The following is a 25,342-nucleotide window of genomic DNA, read 5'->3' as shown; positions in this document are numbered from 1 at the left end:
GCGGGGCGTGCACAGAGGAACACCAAAAAAATGTATACACACTTCAGCACTTCACCGTACTAATAAATGTCTGGAAGCTAATGGCCTCCATTATGAGCAGCTCTTGAAATTGTTGAGGCCAAAGGTAACTTGTATTAATCTCATGATGTCTCAATAAATTTAATATTAAAATATTTATAAGTTTTTCCTTTCTCGATGTACACATTTTTTGGTGGCTCTGTATGAATGTTATGTATATGTGTACATATTTGTGTACCATAAACATGTATGTGTGCCATACACATGTGTACGATACACACTCACAGATGCATGCATGACTTTTATGCCTAAAGTACTTTTTAAAAAGAGATCAATTTGGACCAGGGATGTAGCTCAGTGGCACTGTGCCTGCCTCACAAGCACAAGGTCCTGAGTTCGATCCCCAATACCGAAAAGAAAAAAGAAAAAAGAAAGAGAGATTCGCTTGGAGGCTATGAGTTGCAACTGAATTGAATCCAAGCCATTACTCACCTTTCCCTTGTGCTGAATTTGGTGAAGCCGAAGGTTGGGCTCAGGGATGGCGACCGAGTCCCCAATGAGAACTCCCCAGCTCTGCACTATATTATACACCATCACTGCATAACAAGGCCCGTCTGAATCTACCAAGCCAAATGTACTGCCAGGTTAAGATGGAGAGAAAGGGCAAAAAAAGATAAATGGGAAAGAAAGAAGGGCAGAAACTGGGTTTTTTTTTTTTTTTTTTTTTTCCTGTTATGCCAATTTAATTTTTTTTTTTTATTGAGTTTATTGGTACATTTTAGGGATACAGTACAGTTACATTCATTGTTGGGATCATGTACCTTTACATGGCAAGTCTTGATTCTCATTTTTTCCCCTTACCTCTGCCCTCCCTTCACCCCCTCCTCCCCTCCCCATCTACAAACATTTTATTTTCATCTTTTCATTCTCTCACATTTTTTTCTTTTCCCTTTTTGTTCTTCCCCTACGTATCACACCTTCCCTACACCTTTAGCTCCTTTCTTCAAATTTCTAAATGTCAGTAATCTTATTAGGATCTTATGCATTGTTGCAGATTATTCACACCAGGGAAACTATTTGGTATTTACACATGTGTGACTTATTTATTTCACTTAGGAGTATATCTTCAATATGTATCCATTTTCCTATGAATGAATCTATTCTCTCGCTCTTTATGGCTGAGTAATATTCCATTTTATAGAAAAACCACAACTTCTTTATCCAGTTTGGTTTTAAAATATTGAAAAAATAAACAAATGCTTTTCTAGTTACTTACATAGGAAACCTACAAGTACACCATGTATTCTGAATCCTCATTTGTCTTAGATATTTTATATCTTTAAAAAGCATTCACAAACCAGGTGTGGTGGCACATGCCTATAATCCCAGCACTTGGGAGGCTGAGGCAGGAGGATTGCCAAGAATTCAAGACCAGCCTGGGCTAAATAGTAAGTTTAGGCCAACCTGAACTACACAGTGAGACCCTGTCTCAAAAAAATGAAAAGAAAAAAAAAGCATTAAAAGTCAGTAATCCAGTAATCTTTACTTTGCTAAGAACTTAGGATACACGCATACCAAGACTATCCAACAAATATTAATGATGAACTAGTTCAAAAGGTAGTAACTAAAATATAATTTCTGTCCTCTCAATTTAGCTAACATACCTTTTATTAAATCTTCTAACCATCATTATCAATACAGCTTATTTCCACAAATGTTCACTGAATATTATGTGTGTATCAAGCATTGTGCTTAGCAGTACAATATCAATCCAAATATGAATGACCAAAGTCTAACAAAAGTTAAACAAAAAAGCCATCACTTGAGTTCAGGTGTAGCTCAGTGGCAGAATGCTTGCTTAATATGAGCAAGGCCCTAGATCCCCAGCACCACAGAAGGAAAAAAGAATCATTTACAGTATAGTGTGATGAATACTCAGACAGCTTTTCCCTATGTAAAATTCAGTGAAACCACAGTTTGAGCTGTTGGTTCACAGGAATAGCTAAATCAAAACTGGAAAGCAGGAGATTTCAAGAAAGTAACATTCAAGTGAATCTTAAAGGATAAAACAGGAAAATTAATCTTTTATGGAAATAAAAAAAGAATCCTCGAGGGAATAGGAACAAGACTGATTTGGAAGGAACATGAGGGGACCTCCAAAGGTGAAGGTGATGATCTCTATCTTGAGAAGGATTCAGATTACACAGATATATGCATATGTCAAAATGCAGCAAATATACACTTGGATTTGCTGGATCACATGCCAAGTATTTAGAGAAAGGAATACTGATCCCGGTAATTTACTTTAAAACAGACCAAAAGTAAGCTACATCAATGGATGAATAGTAGGATAAAAGATAGATAGGTAATAAACTATGGATAGTGAAACATAGTACTGTAAAACGATAAAATATAGAGTTAAGTACACTTATATTTATTATAAAATTCTTTCAATTTTGCTACATATTTAAAAATTTTCAGAATAGTATTTTGGGGTGTTAGTTGTATCAAAAAGAAGCTATAGGATCACCTGGCAGAGTTAACTATAACATGTAGGAGCCTGAAAATAGCTATTCTGAAACTTGCAAAATTGTATCATGGTTGAAAGAAAAGGTATAGATGACAAAGTGACAGGGATAACTGAAACGACAGGAAGGGAGCAAATCATGAAGGACTTTGTATGCTAAGCTAAGCATGTGTCCCAAAAGCTACAGGGTCCAAGTAAAAAAAAGAAAAATATTTTTTAACTTTTTTGAGACAGCCTCTCACTATGTAGCCCAGGCTGGTCTCGAACTCAACCACAATCCTCCTGCCTCAGCCTCCCGAGGGCTGGGATTACAGGCGTGCACCACCATGCCCAGCTTAACTTAAGTAAAGTATTTTAAACAAGAAGATTTGTATTTGATTTTTCTGACAGTACTGTGGAACACTGGAAAAAAACAAGAGTCAGGGAGATGTGTCTGAAGAAGTGCAAAGAAGCTGAATTAAGGGAGTACAGACAGAGAAGCAGGGACAAAATGGCAAAACTCTAGTACCTGGTGTTGCTTCAACACAGAAGAATGAAGAAGTCTAGAACAACTTCCAGAATTCCTAATTCTGTGACTGAGTAGAGAGATGGTACCATTCACTGACAGTGAATCCAGGAAAAATCACGTTCAGAGAGAACAGATGAGTAATTTTGAACATACTGAATTAAGAGATTTGCATTTGGAGCTCAGAGGCTGTTCGATATAGGAATCTATAACCTGGAAATGAGGTCTGGGCCAAAACATCTCTGTTAGCACAGAGAACACAGCCAAAGCCTTGGATTTCTATGACATCAAGCAAGATGACCTACAGACAACATGGTCTGGACCAGCACCACGTCATCACTTGACAAATGAGAATTCACAGGAAACAGCACAAACAAACAGAACACTCCCCTGATGAATACAAAGAAAGCCTCCGAATCTTACTACACATTGTGTCAGACAGTGACTGACAAGGGACCAAAGTTGGCAACTATATGTCATCCTGGTATAGAGAGAAGAGAAAAGGAACAAAAACAAAGTCCTGGAAACCTAACATTTAGAAGTTGGACAAAAGAGAGAGAGAGAGAGAGAGAGAAACCAAGGAGTGGTAAAGTATTTATTTGTTCTCAAGTTTCCTTAAAGCCTACCTTTGTCTATATCCCTTTTTCATTCCTTAGTTATAGTTCTGTTCCAATTAACTAAGCTTCTTCTCAACTATGATGTTGCTCATTAACTCACCAACTATGCAAACCTCTATAAACAGAATGCTCAGGAATGTAATGGGAATTGTGTTTTAGTTTGGCTGGAACAGAAAGGATGTGAAAGGCAAGAGTGAAAGATTAAGTTAGAAGATGAAGTAAAAGCCACTGGATAAGATGCCTAGAAAGATATCAGTGGTGATCATAGACAATGAACCACTGCAGTGCAGAAAGAAAGGAAGAAACCAATTAACCAAGGACTGGCAAGTGGCGGAAGGACCAAAGAGTGATGGCATGCACCAAATCCTAATCTTTCACAATTCAAAAATTTACTATATTAATACTTTTAATTAATTTCTCTGCCAGACTGTTAAGCACTCTTCTTCACCTGGGTCCTTTACACCCCCCATAACACATATATTAGATGCTCAATAAATACCCATTAAATGATATCTGAGAAAATCTCCACAAGCAGGACTTAAATTCTAACTCAAAGCTCACCTTCCAAAACTGCACATGTATACATAAGTACAAACAGGATGAACAATCCACCCTTTTTCAGGGCAATCTGGGCAATGGAAAATCCATAAGAAAATAGACATAGAGGTCAGGAGACAACTTTCAGGAAGATGGCTCAGTGGTGAACAGCAGAGAAATAGCTGGATATGGTGTCCAGATGCTGGAATATAATAACATGAGAAAGAGAAGGAGGGAAGTGGGTTTCCAGGACCAAGCAAAGATCTGAAGCAAGAACTGGAGACCACAGGGAAAGCGAAGACTTTAATGCAAAAGGAGGTGGTAAACAGAGCTTTCTCCTGAACTGTGACTCACTGTGTGTGAGTGGTGGCTCAAACCCGCAGACTCATGATGACGATTGGCAACCCCGGAGGACCTCATGGAAAAACGCACCAGTGAAACATAGCACCGGATGTATCCGACTACAGTGACTGATGAATTATTCAGGTTCAGACACCCCACAACAGAGGGCAATTGGCCAGTAAGTCATCTAGAAGAGGGGCAAGCTGAGATCAGAACTCAGAGCAGCTACAGACTGGCTCCATCTAGTGGTTCCCCAGTGTCAGGGTGAGGCAGAGCTGAGTCAAAGTAGGCAACAAAACAAGGAGCAAAGTTCAAATGGCCAGAGGCACACAGAGTGTTGCAGGCTGAATAAACTGGCTCCAGCTTCACAGCCAGAAACCAGCCTGAACTTCAGTTGAACTAAAAGTGCAGGCTTCCTAGGATTACCTCCTACCCCACCATAAATCTATGGCTGGCTTGCTGGGATTAATTAACATCAATCTGGGCTCTGTCTGCCAACTCTGTCAACCAGTGACAGCAGAGACATGCCCTGAAGTGGACTTTTTTTTTTTCCTTCTTTTCTTGTTTTGTTTTTGTTTTCATTCTTGATGGTTTGTTCTTGTTTTTATGAGAACATTTGTTGTTTTTTTTTGTAGCTGGTGTTCTGTTCTGTTCTTGTTTTTATTTCTTACTTCTCTCCCTCCTGTCTTGTTTACCAGTTTCCCAAAATTTGTGTAATCTTCCGTTATCCTTCAGCCTTGATTCAAATCTCTTCCTCTTCTTCTATATCTTTAGTTTTCCCCTAACCCTTTTTAAATTTTTTTCCCCAGAGGGTAAAATTGCCATATTGAGGGCATATTTACTATATTACAATTTTCCATTTTATTTGAGATTTTGTTCTTTAACCACAAATATAGTTCATATGGTTAAAGGTGGCAAATTAATAGTTACCACAATTTGTCATTTTCTAGGCTGTGTGTAATGCTGTTACTGCTGATTGTACTACTTAAGCCAAGGTGACACAATTGTTTTCATCAGTCGTTCTTGCTGGTATGCCAAAACTGAGACTGCCTAAGGGTCATAAATAATACTATAGGCCAGTGCCAAAAAAACAGGGGCCAGGCCAAACAGGCAGCAACTTCTCATCTCCAATAATTTAAATATTGAAAATAGAGGATCTTGCAACAGACTCAAAACCCAAAAGCCAGCTGCACCTGAAGACACCTCTGAATAGCCATGTCCTGAGGGTTCTCAATACTAGCACTAAAGCTACCTGTCATAAGCAATTTACAAGCATCAATCCAGGAAGGAAACTTTAAAAAATAATAGAAAATGAGAAGACACTTAAGTAAGATGCAACCCCAGACCTCCAGCTTACCAAAGGCAGACCCAGGGGGCAATGAGGTGAAACAATCCAAAAGCCACCTACCTGGACTCTCTGAAGTGGTAACAGCAGAATTAACAAAGCAGATGAATGAGGCTCTAGAAAATACCAAATTAGAAATAGCTTCTCAGATGACCACAGAAACATGACCATAATTAAAGACATGGTTAGAGACTCTAGAACACATATAGTTTAAAAAAAATAGAGGCGCTTAGAAAAATGATGGAAACCATGAATGACCAATATAGGAAAGAAATGGAATCCATGAAACAGACATCCAAAGAGATTAAAAAGAATATGCTGCAGGATGAATCAATGTGAGGACAGAATCTTAGACCTAGAAGACAGGCTTAGTGGTCATGAAAAGAAAGATTTCTTAAAAATAGCAACAAATTACAAAAAATAAATCCAACAATTATTAGATGATGCAAAAAAGAATAGCATAAGAGTGATCAGAATCAATGAAAAAGCAAGAGAAATGACAAACAACTTTAAAAAACCTGTCCACAAAAGTACAGTGGACCTTTGACTTACACACTCAATTCATTCCTGAGGGCTGGTTGTAACTCAAGTCATCAGTTGAAGGCACAGGTTCCTCTACACAGACTTCAGTCTTTATCCTGTACACAGGCAGATCTCAGTGTCCTTAGAAAGACGTCAGCCTAGGATTTCTCAAATAATCCCATACACGAAAGGATGTTGGAATGTTCCTTCCAGAACTCTTATGGATTATATCTGTATCTGACACCATATGGAAGCACAACTGGCCAGCATCTGGGTCATAACTTAAGACTGGTCATAAGTTGTTCATATGTCAGGCTGTCATAACTCAAGGGTCCACTGTAATTGGCAGAAAACTTACCAAGAACGGAAAAAGAATTTTACATACAGAAAAGTGAGGCATACAGAACTCCAACTAGCCATGATCGAAAATACATATACACACCAACACATATAATAGTCACCTTTGGCCGGGTGTGGTGGCACATACATGTAATCCCAGCATTTAGGAGGCTGAGGCAGGAGGATCACTGTGAGTCTGAAGCCAGCCTGGGCTACATTGAGAATTCAAGGCCAGTCTAAACTACACAGTAAGACTCTGCCTCATAAAAACCAAACAGTCAAAATTCCAGATACTCAACATTAGAATAGAATATTAAAAATAGAGTATCAGAGGGCTGGGGATTTAGCTCAGTGGTGCCGCCGCCTGCCTCACAAGCACAACGTACCAAAAACAAAACAAAAGTTGTTAGAGAAAAGAAACAAATCAGAAAGCCAATCAGAAACACAGCAGACTTCTCAATACAAACCCTTCAGTCAAGGAGAGCTTGAAGTATTTCAAGCCCAAAAAGAAAACATCTTCCAACACAGATTGATGTACTCCATAAAACTTTCAAAGTCAATGAAGAAATAAGATACTTTATGATAAAGAACACCTGAAGAAATTTATGACCACGAAACCAGCACTCCAAAATATTCTGAAGGACATTCTACAGAGATAAAGAGGACTAAAACTCCATGAACCCTAACAAAATGAATCTACCAGGCAAGGTAAGCAATTAAATAGGGTGGGGGGTGTGCAACAAAGGAAAATACCATGACAAGGATGAGTTAACACAGAACAGTTATAACCATCAACATAAGTGGCCTCAATTCGCCAATCCAGAGAAAGAGACTGGGGCCGGGGATTCAGCTCAGTGGTTCCACCATTTGCCTTACAAGAACAAGGACCCAAGTTCAATCCCTGGCACTGAAAAAAAAAAAAAAGAGAAAGAGACTGCAGAATGGATCAAGAAATAATATCCAACAATATACTAACAAGAAACATATTTAATTCAAAAAATTCATAGACTGCAAGTTAGAGGACTGGAAAACAATATTCCATGCAACAGGAACCCAGAAAAAAGCAGGGGTAGCTCTTCTATTTTCAAAGAAAATTTCAAGATAAGACTATTAAGAGAGAAAAAAAAAAGACCACTACATCCTTATAAAGGGAACAATCCAAGAGGAAGCAATAACAATCATAAATATAGATGCACCAAATACCAGAAAACCTAACAAACATGAAAAATCAATCACTATAGGGGCCAGGGATTTGGCTCAGTGGTTCTGCCGCCTGCATTGCAAGCACTAGAACCTGAGTTCAATCCCCACTACCAAAAAAAAAAAAAAAGAATAATGGGGGACCTCAATACCCCACTGTCACAAATAAACAGATCAACTAGAGAAAAAAATGAACAGGACTGAACTGAACTTTTGAATAAATCTGTTTAATAGATATCTATAGACTGTTCCACCCCAAAACATCAGAATACACAGTCTTGTCAGCTGCACATGGGATGTTCTCCAAAACAGACAACATGCTAGCTCATACAACATGCTTATGTAAATGAAAAGGAACTGAAATTATCCAACACATATATCAGACCATAGTGGAATGAACTTGGAAATCAATGCTAAAAGAAACCATAACACTTCATACACCCATGGAAATTAAATAACACCCTCCTGTATAACCAATGGATCACAATAAAACTGAAGAAGAAATTAGGCAGTTTCTACAAGTAAACAATACTAGATCTAAAACATACTGGATCTTTTTTTTTTTTTTGGTACCAGGAATTGAACTCAGGTCCTTGTGCTTGTAAGGCAGGCCACCGAACCACTGAGCTAAATCCCCAGCCCAAATGTACTGGATCTTATGGAACACAATGAAAGCAATCCTAAGAGGGAAATTTATAGAGGTGAATTTTCCTATCAGAAAAACAGAGCAAGCTTAAACAACCTAATGTTGAACCTCACACGTCCAGAAAAAGAAGAACAAGTCAAGCCCAAAGCTTATACAAAGGAGGAAATTATAAAGGTCAGAGTGGAAATTAATGCAAATGAGACTAAGAAAACAATACAAAGAATGAATCAAAGAATTGGTTGTTTGAAAGATTAAATGAAATTGATAATCCCTTAGCCAATCTTATCAAAGAAAGAAAGAAAGAAAAGACTCAAATCCATTCAATTAGTAAAGAAAGGGGCAAAATCACAACACATCCTGTGGAAATCCAGAAGATCATCACACTTACTTCAAGAACCTGTACTCTAACAAGATGGAAAACAAAGAAATGAAAAGATTTCTGGACATATATGAATTACCAAAGCTGAATCAGGAAAATATAAAAATTCTAAATAAACCAGTGTGTCAATGAAACTGAATATGTAATTAAAAACCTAACATCAAAGAAAATCCCAGCCCCCAACATTCACTACAAGAAATTTAGAGACCTACTGCTGCTACTTCTCAAACTCTTTAATGAAACTGAAAGTGAAGCTGTATTTCCAAATTCACTCCTGTAAGCAAACATTACCCTGATACTAAAACCAAAGAAGGACCCAACCAAAAAAGAAACTACAGGCCAATCTCCCTAATGAACATACATGCAAAAATCTTCAATAAGAATGCAACAAATTATCAAGATTATACACCATGACCACGTAGGATTCATCCAAGGGATGCAGGGATGGTTCAATACATGCACATCAATAAATGTAAAATACCATATTAAGAGAGCCATGGATAAACAATATATGAGTACCTCAATAGATGCAGAAAAAGCATTTGACAAAGTCCAACCTTCATTCATGATAAAAACACTACAGAAAACTGCAATAGATGGTCTTTCTCTCAATCTGATAAAAGCCATCTAGGACAAATCAACATCTAAAATCCTAAGAAATGGACAAAAACCACAAGCTTTCATTCTAGAATCAGGAACAAGACAAGGATGTCCACTCCACCACTCCTATTCAATATAGTTCTGGAAACATTCGCCAGAACAATTAGACAAGACAAAAAAGTAAAAGAAATGAGGATAGGAAAGGAAGAAGTTAAATTCTCATTATTTGTAGATGACATGATACTCTACACAGAAGACCCCAAAAATTTCACCAAAAGACTTCTAGATGTAATAGCCAAATTTAATGGCATAGCTGGATATAATGTCAACACTCAAAAATAGCATTTCTGTACATAACAAGGATCAGTGGAACAGATCAGAATATGCAGAAACTACTCAAAAAACACTCAACCACCCTATCCTTGCCAAAGGAGCCAAACACCTTCACTGGAAGAAAAATAGCCTCTTTAATAAAGGGTGCTTTAGACCAGGTGTGGTGGCACTCACCTGTAATCCCAGCACTTGGGAGGCTGAGGTAGGAGGATCACTGTGAGTTCAAGACCAGCCTGGGCTACATAGCGAGTTCCAGGTCAGTATCAACTACATAGTGAGACGCTGTCTCAAAAAACCAAAAATAAATAAATACATAAAAATAAAATAAAATAAAGGGTGCTGTAAAAACAGGCTTTCTACATGCCAAAGATTAAAATTAGACCCTTATCTTTCACTGTGCAGTAAACTAAAATCAAAATGGATCAAAGATCTAAATATTAAAACAGAAACACTAAATCTGCTAGAAGAGAAAACAGGTAGAACTCTTTAAGGCACTGGTGTAGGCAAAGACTTCATGAACAAAACCCCAAACGCACAGAAACTATCACAAAGAACCAGCAACTGGGATCTCATTTTATTAAAAAGTGTTTGCACAGCAAAAGAAATCACCAACAGAGTGAAGAGACAACCTATAGTATGGAAAAAAATTTTTGCCAGCTATAGCTGCTCAAAGGACAAATATCTAGAGTATATAAAGAACTCAAAAAAAGAGACATCCCAAAATTTAAAGACCCAATCCAAAAATGGCCATCTGAACTGAATAGACACTTTTCAGATAAAGAAGTAGAAATGGCAAATCAATATATTACAAAATGTTCAACATCACTGGTTATTCAAGAGGTTCAAATTATTGCTTTTGAGACAGCATCTTGTACGCAGCTCAGGCTATCCTTAAACTCACTATGTAGCCTAGGCTGGCCTCAAACTCATGGCAATTCTCCTACCGCAGCCCCACAAGTGCTGAGATTACAGGCGTATGTCACAACACCTGGCTCTGATAGATGCAAATTAAAACAAGGCTGAGATTCCATCTCATTCCAGAAAGAATGGGTATTATCAAGAAATCAATAACAAATGCTGGGGGGCTGGGGGGAAAAGGAACATTTCTCCACTGTTGGGAGTGCACACTGGTGCAACCCTGTGGAAATCAGTGTGGAGATTCCTCAAAAAACTAGGATTGAAGGTCCCATTTAACTCAGCCATTCCCCTTCTGGGTATCTTCCCAAAAGAATCAAAAGCATTATACCTCAGCTGTATCTGCACACCCATGTTTATAGCAGCACAGTTTATAATAGCCAAATGCCCATCAACCAATGAATGGTTAAAGAAGATGTGGCTTTTTTATGCAATGGAGTACTACCCTGCTATAAAGGATAAGCTTGAGACATTTTCAGATAAATGGATGCACTTTGAGACCATATTCTTAAGTGAAATAAATTGGACACGCATTTTTAAATGACATTGCTTCTCTATTGTGAGAAACTAAAAGTGTAAATAAGGACCAAAATGTATAATAGATATTGGGAAATGAGGAGAAAATGTTCAAATGAGAAGGGGAACTAGGGAGGGAGGAAGAGGAAAAAAGGAAGAGACAAGAAAAAAAAATAAAAGGAAAAAATGGAAACGATGCATCTGTAAATAAGGAGGGTAAGAGGGGCTGAAGAGAAAGGAGGAAAATGGGAAAAAAAGAAAAAGAAGCAAGATATATCATGCAGAGGTACAAATTCCCTATAGTGAATGTTATCATTATGTATATCTAAAATGTACCAATAAAAAAAAACAAAGGGGTAGAATTTTAAAGTTTCTGTATCTTATAACAAACCATGTCCTGTTAAATTTGAGAATCATGTAGGAATCCACAAAGCTCCGACCTCAGGGAAGAAAACAGGCAATGACTAAATCTACAAAGATTCTAGAGCTGATTGTTAAGTATCACCTAGAGATAATACTTGCTCACAGAAGGGAAGAATTCACTCATCTGAGACTGCTAACAATGCCTTCAACTGCCAGAGAAAGACCAGGAAGTGAGAGCTATTTGACCAGAAGAAGAAAAAGAAGAAAGCTGAAGGAAACTCACAAGGGGACTTTCTCCTCTGTAGTTAGGCTAAACACCACCTTTCCCAGGACCACAGCTCCACTGTTCACACCAGGCTGCAAGGCACTCAGGGGCTTGAGCTCCAGGGTTACCTTCTGCCCCGAGGCTGACTGATAGTGTCCATCACCACAAGGGCCGAGATGGGCTGGACGCAAGCTTCCCAGCATGCTCTGCAGTTTTTTGGCCTTCATCTTTCCCTGCAAAGGGAGGGCAAACATTAAAAAGCTGGAAACTGTACTGTCCTCTTTGAGTCTAGTCCTTCCCTCCCACCCACTTCTGTGGGGTCACCACTATCTAAGCTTATTCTTTTATTTTATTGACCCACAGCAGAATTAAAGAGTAGGCTTCTGCTCTGACACATCTTTACCTTGCTTTCCAGGAGACTGGTTAGTTTACTGAGGAATTCCAGGAGTTGTTGCTCTCGCTGCTGGGGCTCTGGCCAGGCAGGGTCCAGTGCTGCAGCCCGAGAGAAGCCCTCCAGGGCCTCCCCATAACTCTCTTCATATTTATGTAGCTGTGCAAAAAGTAATCCAAAACCTCCCACTTGTAAGTTAACTCAGTAAACTATGCAGAGGGAATAATGACACAGTGGCATACAAACCCAAGGAAACAGATTATTTTCCTTCCCAGTTATTTCCTCTTCTATCATAAATATCATTCTTCCTGGCTAAGACGGTGACAAGATGGAAGCTAATTCCCAAACTCTAAAATACTTAAATTGTAGATATTGGGTCATGTTGGGAGCAATTCTACATAATTTGGGGGAAAAAATGGTTTGATTAGGCCTAGTTCTCCCGTCCACAGGCCAGCTATGGCATGTCGAGACACAGCTCCATTTTGGTCCCCGGTCACAGCTAGAACCTCAACAGGAACCTCAATGGTCCGGTGATGCTGTGATTCTCCCGGACAAGATTACACCAGATGAAGACATTGAGGGAGGAACAAAATCTTCATCTGCATAGTTCTTCATTGTTCTAGGATTGGCTACTCCTGCTATGCCCTGAGTGACCTTTTATATTTGATATTATGATGTGCTGAACTCTGCCCTGAGTCATCTGTTACATTTGTTTCCTCCTGATGTACAGAATAAAGGTGTGGCAAACTCCAGGGAGCGGGCAGAGTGTTGTCTTTGCTGCCCAGAGCAGCACTGACCAGGCCCAAAGCTCAGTTTCTTCTCTAAGTCTCATTTTTTCTAACTTTCCTGTATAATAAGTTAATTCACCTTGCACTGTCATGGCTCACAGGAGACTAGGGCTTACTGCAAAGGTTCTAGTAACGTCCCCTTTCCCTGTTCCCCACAGGGTCACTCTGTTTTTACATTTGTACTTAATACTCCAGAAGACTTCTAAACCATCTCCTCCTTTTCTGCATACTCCCCACATCCCTCTTCTCCCTTCCTCTAATGACTCCACCAGAAACTGAAGTCAAGTTGAACTAGCTCTTCTGAGAAATAGTATGACTTTCTTCTCAGTCTGTGCCCAACTTTGTCCTCTGTATACTCAGTTATCCTCATAGGCTAAGACCTAGATGTGTTTTTTTATTTGACCTTCAGATGGATCTTACCGTTGCCCTATTCAGATGAAGGTCAGGATTGCTGGATGCTTTCCTGTCCACCTTCTCCTGGAATGAGAAAAAAGTTCATCAGTGGATCCTGCTTCAATATTAAGGATGGACATGCCCAACATGTCCTAGACTTCTCACTAGGAAAACTTGAGTTTCTTCCTTGTGAAAATGCTACATACACTCACTATTTTATAATAACCATGCACAAATCTGATATTATTCAGTCTCTGAAGCCTCACGTAAAGGTGTTTGTACATATGAAGCTAAAATGTGGTTATAATTAATCCACACAGTATTATAGAGTACAAAGAAATATGTGAAAGCATTCTGGTAATTTTTTTCAAGTAATGATATGCTGCTAAAAATGAAAGCCTAGGACAGAAACATTGTCAATTCAGTGCATTTGTTCTGTCCACAAGAGAGGCTCCAGACTTTCGCAGAATCATGTTTCTATAGCCAACTCCCCCGCAAATATGTATGAAGTCAAACTCTGATTCTCTAAAACAGGTGGCCAGAAACCAAAGGACAACCCAGACAAAGGTACTGTGAAGAAACTGCCATGTCCATTTTTAACCTTCTATTTATTGTTTGGCACACTGCAAAAGCATAGACAATATGAATTAAAATTGTTTAAATTATTGGTTCAGAGATATTTTTAAATGGAGATTTGGGTGAAGATATTAAGGGCTAAAAGCAACTATTTGGCAGAAACCAAATAAAAATATACCACAAATTCTTTGAAATGTAAACATTCATAAAACTAATAAACTAGAGTAAAATAAAGTTCCCCTGTCTAAAAGTTCTGACTGCAAAAGGAATTACTGGTGCAGGGATTTAGCTCAGTGGTGCTGCGCCTGCCTGGAAAGCACAAAGACCTGAATTGAATGGAGGGTGTGGGGTGTCCTTGAACTGCAAAAATGAACACATGGCAGCTGCTTTCTTTATTCTACCACAAAGAGAAAAATAAGTAATGGCTTAGTTTAAAAAGCAATTCTCACCTTGCAAGTGCAAGGTCCTGAGTTCAAGGCAATTCTCTTTATCAAGGAAAGTATGAAAGCAAAGGAAAGATGAATTTGAGAGATAAGTAAAAAGTGCTCAGAAGGCCAATGTGAAACTCCTAATAATAGATAATTAGGTAGTCAAAGTCTGAAGGAAACACCCATATGTGACTGCTGGTACAAAAATGGCCTGAACGACTAAGCAAAACATGAGCTCCGGTAAAGTAATTCCAGGAAATGTTGCAGAAAAGGCTCCGTATTGTTTTCTCTTTTTAACCTAAGGGCAGTCCAGAGCTGTATGTTTTAATAATTTGGGGATAGTACTTTACTTAAACTTAAGTGTCAGAGTTTTCATTTTTCTTTAAAATTAACTACACAGAGGGGCCACGACTGCCTCGCAAGTACAAGGATCTGACTTCGAACCCCAGAACCAGAAATAAATTAATTAATTAAAATAAAATGAATGCACACAGATATTAATAAGCATTATTTTAACAGGCATTCTTCCCCATTAAAAAAGATAAGAAGTTGCCAGGCAGGAGGTATAAGCCTATACTCCAGCACTCAGGAGGCTGAGGCAGATGGAGCACAAATTCAAGGCTAGACTGATTACACATCAAGACTCCAGTCTCAAAAAACAAAAAAAGAAAGAAAACAAAGATGAACATGTTGAGATGGGCTCTGTGACTTAATTATACATGCCTATAACAAACCTACAGTTCAGGGAGTTACCTGGCACCAAGGTATCACACTAGGAGCACTGTAGTTCCTAATGCTCAAGTTATAAGAATAAGCAAGCCACCCCTATAGACACACCTTTGCAAAACCACGCACGTGTGCTCTCAGCAAATGCTGTTCAGGATGCTTGCTAAAGAACCACAAGAAAGACTACAGCGGTCTTGCTTGTTTCTGCCTCTATTCATCTGGCCTTGGTGACCATAAGTACTCACTGCTCGGGCATAGGCACTGAGGGCTTGCTGGGAGATCTTAGGGTTCTGGCCAGTATTGAAGTAAAGAGAAAGGTATGCATTCCCCAGGATATCTGAAAGAGAAATAGTGGTGGATCATCTCAGAGCCCAAGGCTAAGAGCTCTCCTTTTCTAATCATCCTTCAAAGTCTATTTGAGAGGCTGCACTTCTGCAATCCAGGAATGACACTATATCAAAAACTGAACGAGGATCAAGAGATAAACGTGGATGCTCACCTACCCAAATCAAACTTGAACAACTTTACACAAGCTCTGTCTTACTTATATATAAACACAGATCTCCTCTCTCGGATCAAAAGATCCAAGAGCTCCAAGAATAGTGGTTCATCAAAATACTTATTTAAAACAAGGAGACCCTAGCTTCACCCTCAGTCAACTCAGGAGATGGGCGCCAGATGATTATAGGACGAACCACGACTTCAGAAAAGTGTTAGCTATCTCTCGAGATCACTCACACCAGGAGCGGCCATCCAGGATATCCATCTGCACAGCTAACTTAGCTTGTCGGACGCTGTCCATGACATGGTGAGAATGTTCATCTCCACTGTCAGTCCGCAGCTGGCGAAGCACCATTGACAGATTTTGTAGGGACACTTTGTTCTTGCACTACAAACGGGAAAAGCACATACTGAACCTTCCTGATTCTACCTCCCTTTCCTGATCCACTCTGATATCAACCTGCTCCCAAATCAAGTTTTTGGTCTGAGTTCTTGCTGCCATTCGCTGCTTCAATGCCCATATAACAAGATCAGCTTGGTCACTAGTTTTTCTTCACCCCTCATCTATCCCTCAACCTAACGTCATCACGGTTCTCCTTTCCAGTGCCCTTTTCCAAATTTCCTCACCAACCTTCCTCCCTTCTGTTCTGTTCTCCTAATCAGGCTCAGATCTGATCGGTACTCCTGTCCTAGTGAAATGCAGAAAACCAAAGGGACTCCATCTTCCCCATCTGTTTTCTGAGGAGATGGTGGGTAGCTCACATGGGTGAGGGCTCCTGAGAAGCAGGTGTGGGCAGCTGCAACATCAGTCTGTTTTCTGAGATGGTGGGTAGCTCACATGGGTGAGGGCTCCTGAGAAGCAGGTGTGGGCAGCTGCAACATCCCCTTTCTTCCAGTAGACCTCACCCAGCTGGTTCCAAGCTTCCACCAGCTCAGGTTCCAGCTTCACAGCCTTCGACAGAAGCTCCTCAGCCTTAGAGCTGTACTCAGGAGTCACATTCAGTGCCTTCCCTGTTAGCATGAGAGTCTGTGCCTTGCCCTGGATAGAGCCTAGGAAGAAAGGGAAAAAGTAAAGAGAAGTGGAAAAGCCCAAGCACAGAAAGACCAATGTACATTCTCTCTAAAAAGTACCCCATTCCAGCTCTGGGAAGAGTAAGAGTTGAGGAAAATCATTATAATCATACTATTTATATATTCTTATTAGCTGAAAATACTGTGTTAGAAAACTGGGTAATAAAGCATTGCTTCCACCCTGCAGAGGCTCACTACCTGGTGAAGACTAAGGATATATGAAGAAAATTAAACAACAATGAAAAAAATATGGCACGCACACAGTAAATGGGTAAAAAGTCAAGAAAGAAAGCACAAGATTCTCCTGGTTAGAAAATGATTATAAACAAAAAAGCAAAGACTGTATTCATCTCCTCTCTCCCTCACCCCTCTCTTCAGTCAATTCTCCCCACTCCATCTTACTCGTTTTCACCCTCGCCACAACTTTCAGCAGGCTTTTTACAAGCCCAATTTCATCAAATCATCTCAATCAAAACAGCTGTGATGACACCATTTCTACCTCACAGAGGCAAGTCTGAGGTTTAGAGAAATTCACCTTTACCAAGTTGTACGTCTATTAACTAGATCTGGAACTTTCAAAAAAAATTTAAAAAGGCAGAAATACATGTGGTAGGTTAATGGGAAACTGAGCAGTCCAACCTGAATGAAGGGAAATGCTCCTCAAGAAACAAGTAGTCAGAGATGAGGTCAGAAAAAGACAATGGAGATGAGCAAAAAGGCAGACAAGAGGCAGGATTAAATGCAGGAAGTAATGACGGAGAAAATCACAACCACAATAAACTGAACTGGAAGTAAAGAGGCAGAAAGATCAGTTAAGAAGATCACCCCAATGCTTCAATAAACAAGTATGCTCCTTTATTTCACACCGTTTGCTACAATCAAGCTTTAGGAAAAGGAGATTAAAGAATGAAAGGTTCTATCCTGTACAGGGGCCCTTAGAAGAGATAGTCTATTCTTCCAACCTACAGCAACCACAAACAGGGTACTACATGGTCTACAGAAAGGGAGCAAAACTCTTATCGCCTTTCAGCGAAGGGCAGGGGGCTTCAGGGCTCGTACCAGATGCTGCCTCCATCTGCTGCAGGGTCTTCTCCATCTCCTCACGCACATCCTGCTGCTTCCGCCCAGCATCCTCAACACTGTGTGTCTCAAAATAGCAGTCTCGAAATGAGTAGAGCTGATCCACCAGTTCCTAGAAAGGAGAAGAATGATATCATTAATAGGAGAGAAACCGCTTGACAAGGAAATTTGAAAATGACCAGCCATACTAGCTGGCTCCGGTCCAAGAAATACTGATTTTCCTGTCTCACCTAGGATGACACAAAAGATAGCCGGACAGGTCTATCAAAATGCCACGGATCACGAGGAGAGGAGCTAGCGTCCCAGGCCCACTCTCCTGGTCCCAAGTTGTGCCACACCAGGTTCTGCACTATGATAACTCTGACTCCCAGTTTCAGCAGAGTTTCCAATATGACTAAGTACTTCATATACCATAGTCATGGGAAGGGAAATACTGTGCACCTTGAGATAAGCCAAAGATCATTCTATCTATCCAAAAAATAAAACTGAAATATATCCTTAACACTGGACTTTCCAAGATCAGGGGCAGAATGCAAAATACAGACTCTCTGGGACCTGGAATAGAGACTCTTGCAAAACAGTAACTTGGTAAAGAAAAACAAAGAAGCAGATCTCCAGGAATTGGGAGGACCCTGACAGAAAAACTAGAAACTACAGAGAAGCAGGAGAAATGGAGTCAATATAGGGGGGAAAAGAAACAGCAACAACAACAAAAAAAACAAGCTCCCAGAGAGGAGAGCCTGTCTGCTTACACAAGATAAATCCTAAGAGGGTCCACAGCTCCACGAAGAAACAATGGACCAGACAGCAGCACTAGTCCCAACAAAAGCCCACAGCTGCTGTAACCTGCAAAAACAGTGCGGGGCTGTTAGCCTTAAAGTGACTCCGCCTGGCAGGCTAGAGTTGGAGAAAAAGTCCAGTACAGCACCCATCATACCTCAGAGCGTTTAATCAGGAGCCATTTGGGAAAGGAGTTTACTGATTAAGACTGAGCTACAGAAAAACCACAGTGACTGGGAGGGAGATGACCCCAAGACACAGATGCGGAGGGGCTGGGCTAGACAGAGACCCTCAGAGAAGCTTAAACTCAGGCTGGAAGAGACATAGAGTCCCGCCCTCTGAGAGCCAGGCCAATCTCGTGTGGTTTTTTGGAGGTTACAGGGTCTGAAAGAGCTGGTATGAAGCCCAGCAACTGCTTGATCCCCCTACCCCACTGCCTACATCCAACACAGACCTCAGAGACCTATTCGCTTTCCCCATTTTGCCCATGTGAGCATGGTTATACCTCAGCTGGGATGGTTGTGGCAGGCTCGGGTGTATAAACAGACAGGTCACGGGTGGCGGCTTGGGAAGCACCTCATCCAACCCACAGGCTATAAGGCTAGGTGGACAGGGAAACTGGGAGTGGCTGGAGTGAGTAAAGCCCTAGGGAAGACACCACCGACCAACCACACACAGCAGGAAAGGCAGGGCCAAATCAGCATTCACACAAAAAAACACGATTTTTTTTTTTTTTTAACTAGACCTTAGTAGTGACTGATGATCACAATGTAACCATGTGGTGGACCCAACAGACAGATTCTAAGCTCTTGTGTGAAAGAAAAGCATGAACAGGAAAATTGTGTCAGGACAAGACATGAAAAAGGGCCCAAAGAGGGCTACATGTGCTTTGGTCTGGGGTTATATAGGAAAGGTCCTAGAGTGCCACCTGAGGTTCAAGGAGGTAGGGGAGAGACTTAGGAAGAACGGCCCTAGGGTGCTGCTCAAACTCAAGTGGGTGGAGCGGAATGGTCTCCTCAGGCACGATGATCTATGTGTACCACCCCATATCTGGTGGATTTTCAATATTGCAGACCCTGGAAAGAAACCACTCATTCAAAAACAGAGAAGACCGGAGATTTAGTTTAGTGGTGCCGCCACCTGCCTCACAAGCGCAAGGACCCGAGTTTGATTCCCCAGTACAAAAAGAAAAAAAAAGAAAAAAAAAAGGAGGAATTTTCTTTGGACACATTTATTTTTCCTTCGTGTTTTTTTGTTTTGTTTTGTTGGGGTTTTTTTGAGACAGGGTCTCACTATGTAGTTGAGACTGACCTGGAACTAACTACGTAGCCCAGGCTGATCTCAAACTCACAGTGATCCTCATGCCTCAGCCTCCCCAGTGCTGGGATTACAGGTGTGTGCCACCACGCCCGGCTCCTTCTTGGTTTTTTGAGGTTTGGGGGTTGTGTGTATTTTTTTTTCTGTTTTATTTGTTCTTTTGTTACTTTTATCTAATTCTATTAATTTTCTTTTTTTACTCCTTAAGATTTTTTATCTCACTTTTCTCTCCTTATCTTCATTTTTCAAATTTTAATTTTTTCATTTTCCCTTTTCCCATCTGCTCCAGATTTACTAGTATTATAATTAAGCTTTATAAATCTTTAGATATTTAGTTGATGTTATGCAATTATTGTTGAATTTGTTTCTATTGTTAATGGTGGTATAACTGTTCATTCAGGAGGTATTTACTGTATGTCAATATTTGGTTTGTCTTTCTATCTATAATTACAGATTTCTATTTCTATTGTTCCAGTGTGTAGTACACTAGTAACTTTTATTAGTTCTTATTGTATGTCAAAATTCAATTTGTCTTTGACTCTACGGTGTTGATTTTGTTGCTACTGCCAGGATGGCACAGTTGCTGCTTTTTTTTTTTTTTTTTTTTTAACTACATGCCAATGTCATTGTGTCATTAACCATACTGTGCTTCATTTCTGGAGAATTGGGCGCTGAACTGATTACACTGCACTGTACCTTCCCTAAATTCACAGAGAGGGTCAGATGTTGGAACAGAGGCAAAGACCTACAGTTAGCCACACCCAAAGTGCATCGCAGAAAGCAAATACTAACTAAAGACATGTCCATACTAGCAAGAAAGTTATTTCCACTATAATCCACCTACAAACCTCAGCACACACACACATAAAAATAAAAACAAAGAAAGAAAAGAAATATGAGGACACAAGCCAACAAAATGCCTCCCAAAATTCCCAAGGTGGTCCATGAGGCATCAATGGGGAGAAAACCAAAAGCCAAACAGCTGAATTACATAAAATGATAAACCAGGAGATATAAAACAGGTCATAAGGGGTTCTGCAAGCTCAAACAGGATATAACTAAACAGATAACAGACTTAATAAACAAAATGATCACTAAGCTTACAGAAGACATTTATAAAGAGCTAGCTGAGGTAAGCAAAATAATACAAAACATGAATGACCGGTTTAGCAAAGAATGAGCGTCCATGAAAAGGGACCACAAAAAATCCAGATTAAAAAAGTTCTTTTGAAATATGGGTAGCAAAAGTGACCACTGTGAGGACAATATGAGAACTAGATAATAAGGCTGATACAAGTAACCATATACTCAGAGATACCTTAAAAACAAGCAGAGGACATGGGAAAGGGATTCAACAGCTGCTAGATGACACAAAAATGACTAATCTAAAATTATCTGCAATTAGTGAAAAATGAGAGGGCAGCATGAAACATTAAAAAAAAGCTGTTTACAGAAACAATAGCAGAAAACTTTCCAAATTTGGGTAAAGAATTTAACATACAGATCAGTAAGGTAGATAGACGCCAAATAGCACAATCAGAAAAGAACTCCACAACACAGCAGTCAAAATTCCAGAAGTCCAAACAAGACGAAGTTTCAAAGCTGTTAGAGAAAAGCAACAAATCACTTATAAATAAACCCATTAGAATTCTCAACACAAACCTTGAAGGCCAGAAGAGATTGGAGTGGTGTTTCAAGCCCTAACAGAAAACTTCTTCCAACCCAAAGGGATATATCCTGAAAAACTATTTTTCAAACTAATGAAGTAATAGTCTTTCTATGACAAAGAGCACTTTAAGAAATTAATGATTACTAAACCAGAACTCCAAAAAATTCTCAAGAATATCCTAGACAATGATGCCACAATGCCAAAACATCTAAACAAATGAGTACTCCAAGCAGTGTGAGTAGTTAAGCAGAAGGGGGAAAAATATGGAATCCGCAACAGCAATACAATGCAATTCCAGGAATAAATCCATAACTTTCAGTAGTAATTCTCAGTGTGAATGGTCTCAACTCCCCAATCAAAAGACACAGATTGGCAGGTTGGATCAAAACAAAAAACCCAACTAGATATGGTGGTGCAAACCTGTAACCCTGGCACTTAGGAAGCTGAGGCAGGAGGATTGCTGACAGTTCAAGGCCAGGCTGGGCTATATAGTGAATTCAAGATTCAAGGCCAGCATGAACTACAGAGCAAGACCCGGTCTAAAAAACAAAACAAAAGAAAACAAAACAAAAAATACAACAACATTCTGTATGTAAGAAACACATGCTGGGGATTTAGCTCAGTGGCACAAAGCCTGCCGGTGCAAGTGCAAGGTCCTGAGTTTGATCCCCAGTACAAAAAAAAAAAGAAAAGAAACATTTAACCTAAAAAGAAATTCATCGATTAAAACCTAAAGGAAAACAATAGTCTATACAACAAAAACTTGAAAACAAGCAAGAATAGCTATCCTAATTTCAGACAAAATGGGACTTCAAGCCAAAACTGATCAGAAGAGGCAAAGAAGGTTACTACATAATGAAAGGAACAATTCAACAGGAAGAGGTAGCAATTATAAATATATATGCACTAAACACCAGCACAAATTCATAAAACAAACACTACTGGAAATAAAAGAGTAGATAAACATCAATACAATTATAGTGGAGGGGGGCTCAACACCCCACTATCATGATAGGTGAACCAGACAAAATACCAACAAAGACATGTCAGAATTAAACCAAATCTTTGAATAAATGGATTTAATGGACATCTACAATGTTCCATCTAACAACAGAATACTCATTCTTCTCAGCAGCACATAGAACATTCTCCAGAATAGACCACATACTTAAGCATGCTTAAACAAATACAAAAGAATCAAAATTAATTCATTCATATTATCAGATCATGGAGCAACGAAACTAGAAGTCAATGGCAAAACTACACACAGAATAATATGAACACATGGAAAGTAAATAACACACTCTTGAAATAATCAATGGGTCAGAGAAGAAACCAAGGAAAAAACTCATTCCTAGAATAAAACAATAATGCCAGTACAACACATCAGAAGCTATGGGACACAATGAAAGCAGTCCTAAGAGGCAAGTTTATAGCTGTACATGTCCCCATCAAAAAATCAGAATGAGCCCAAATAACCTAAAGATGAACTTCAAGGTCCTAGAAAAACAAAAACAATCTAAATCTAAAACTACTACAGTACAAGTAAGGAAATTATAAAGATCAGAGGAAAAATTAATGAAATTGAAACTAAAAACACAATATAATGAATCAACGAATTGAAGAACTCATTCCTCAAAATAAACCCCTAGCTAATCTTACCCCAAGAAGAAATGAAAGATCCAGATCAATGCAATTACAAATGAAAAGGCATATCCCAGCACTCAGGAGGCTCAGGTAGGAGGATCACCATGAGTTCAAGACCAGCCCAAACAATACAGCAAGACAGGGGACTAATTTCAGGAAAATATAAAGAACTCAACAAAATTATTTCCCCCAAAAAAGACAAATTCAAAAATGAGAAAGTGAAGTAAATAGATACTTCTCAGAAGTACAAATGGCCAATAAATACATGAAAAAAGGTTCAACATTTCTGGCCATTCATATGTGTCAGCAGCATTTCACCTACAAAATCTGTGTCCAAAGGGTTTTGGAATTAATACAGATACATGTTTTAATCTATTCTGCCTTTCCTGTTCATTCCTGTTTTTGTTCGGTTGTACATTTGGGGGAGAGTTCTTAATTAGGTACATATGTCCATGTCTCTCCTCACCCCAAAGCCTCACAAAACAGAGTATTAGGTAACTGAGATTTAGATGCTATTCCAAACCCCTCCTCCTTAGTCTGGAATTCTCAAACACAAGACTGAAGCCTCACTGGGAATTCAGCTCCATGGAGAAAAGACTCTTTTTGATTTGTTGGGAGGAAAGAGGAAGCTTCGCAAATCTCTCCTTAGGAAGCTGCAGCTTAATTTAGAATGCAAATTTCAACTGCTCAATAAGAAAGACATCAGCCTACGGGATCAAATAAATTTGTTTGTAATTATCAAATTCATTGCCAACCCACAAGATACTGACATTTCTGCAAAACTCCAGTTTCTGTCTAAACCCATCCCTCTACAATTCTGACTCACACTGATCCCAAATTTCTGAATGCTAAATATCAACATTTAATATTCACTCTTCTCAAGCAATGGGCCTTTTCCTACAGCCTGCTACATCTCATTTCTGGTACTACCTGCATTTGACAAAGGAAAGGTAGGGCTCTAATCACAGAAGCAGAGTACTTCAGTCTCTGCTAGGCCTAGATAAAAGAAATAAACTTTATTACCACCTTTCTCACATACAGAATAGACAGGCAGTATTTTTAACAGGAACCCAGAGCTTGTCCGTTTCTCTGAAAACAATTCTTCCCTTTTAGATTATTTACAATGTGATAATACCATAAAGAGAATATTAAATGTAATATTAAAGAAATCTTCAAAAGAAAAAATAGTAACAAACGCTGGTGAGGCTGCAGGAAAAAGGAGACACTTCTATATTGCTGGTGGGAATGTAAACTAGTACAATCCACTATGAAAATCAGCATGGGGATTCCTCAAAAAACTAAAAATAGAAATTCCATTCAACTTAGCTATTCCCCTTCTATCTACCCAAAAGTGTTAAAAGACAGTATATTACAAAGATACGTGCCTACTCGGGTTTGGGGGTGTTTTTTTTTTCAAACTCAAGTTTGTTTTTTTGTGGGGGGGGGTTTACAGTGAACCAGGTTAAAATTTATCAAGTAGGGGATGAGCCAGATGTGGTGGTGCTATTTAGGAGGCTAAGGCAGGAGGAGGATGGAAAGTTTGAGGAAAGGGATGGAAATGTAACTCTATGGTAGAGTGCCCCTGGGTTCCATCCCCAGTACACCCACAGACAAACAGATTCCTGTGTATGTGGAGATATTTATAAAGTTAGGCATGGCAGTATACTCGAGAAGCTGGCTAACATAGGAGGATCATGGCTGGAGGCCAGCCTGCACTACATAACAAGACCTTGTCCCCCAAAAAAGAAAGGATATACATTTTTGTAAGGGGGGGGTGTGCCTGCCATGCTGCAAAAGTGTAAAGAATAAACACTGTCAATTGGAGAGTGGATAAAGAAGATGCAGTTTTTCTATAAAATGGAGTACTATTCAGATATAAAGAATGAGAAACTAGAGACATTTAAAGCTAAATGGGTGCACATTGAGGCCATGCTCTTAAGTGAAATAAATAGGACACACATGAGTAAATAGTGAACAGTTTCTCTGGTGTGAAAAACTAAAAGTGT

The 25,342-nt window shown here is 39.4% G+C and overlaps 1 protein-coding gene across 3 annotated transcripts in view; it reads right to left on the bottom strand.

Annotated features, from left to right (window-relative positions):
* Ttc5 (tetratricopeptide repeat domain 5) overlaps nucleotides 1–25,342 on the bottom strand; it is a 32,089-nt gene that overhangs the window by 2,954 nt on the left and 3,793 nt on the right. The window contains exons 2-9 of one of the 3 annotated variants that reach the window (XM_010607392.2): nucleotides 17,903–18,035; nucleotides 16,611–16,822; nucleotides 16,010–16,160; nucleotides 15,517–15,608; nucleotides 13,569–13,625; nucleotides 12,373–12,519; nucleotides 11,988–12,202; nucleotides 511–655 (exon numbers count right to left, since the gene is read on the bottom strand). In XM_010607392.2, the coding sequence (XP_010605694.1) occupies nucleotides 511–655; nucleotides 11,988–12,202; nucleotides 12,373–12,519; nucleotides 13,569–13,625; nucleotides 15,517–15,608; nucleotides 16,010–16,160; nucleotides 16,611–16,822; nucleotides 17,903–18,035 (1,152 nt within the window). The remainder of the gene's footprint in view (nucleotides 1–510; nucleotides 656–11,987; nucleotides 12,203–12,372; nucleotides 12,520–13,568; nucleotides 13,626–15,516; nucleotides 15,609–16,009; nucleotides 16,161–16,610; nucleotides 16,823–17,902; nucleotides 18,036–25,342) is intronic. The other 2 variants (XM_010607393.2, XM_010607394.3) reach the window with 2 other exon arrangements.

This window comes from Fukomys damarensis, unplaced genomic scaffold (assembly GCF_012274545.1).
Source record: "Fukomys damarensis isolate Sample0158 unplaced genomic scaffold, DMR_v1.0_HiC HiC_scaffold_17, whole genome shotgun sequence".
Lineage (NCBI taxonomy): Eukaryota > Metazoa > Chordata > Mammalia > Rodentia > Bathyergidae > Fukomys > Fukomys damarensis.
The sequence above is the reverse complement of the archived record's forward strand: the minus strand, read 5'-3'. Positions and strand labels throughout refer to the sequence as shown.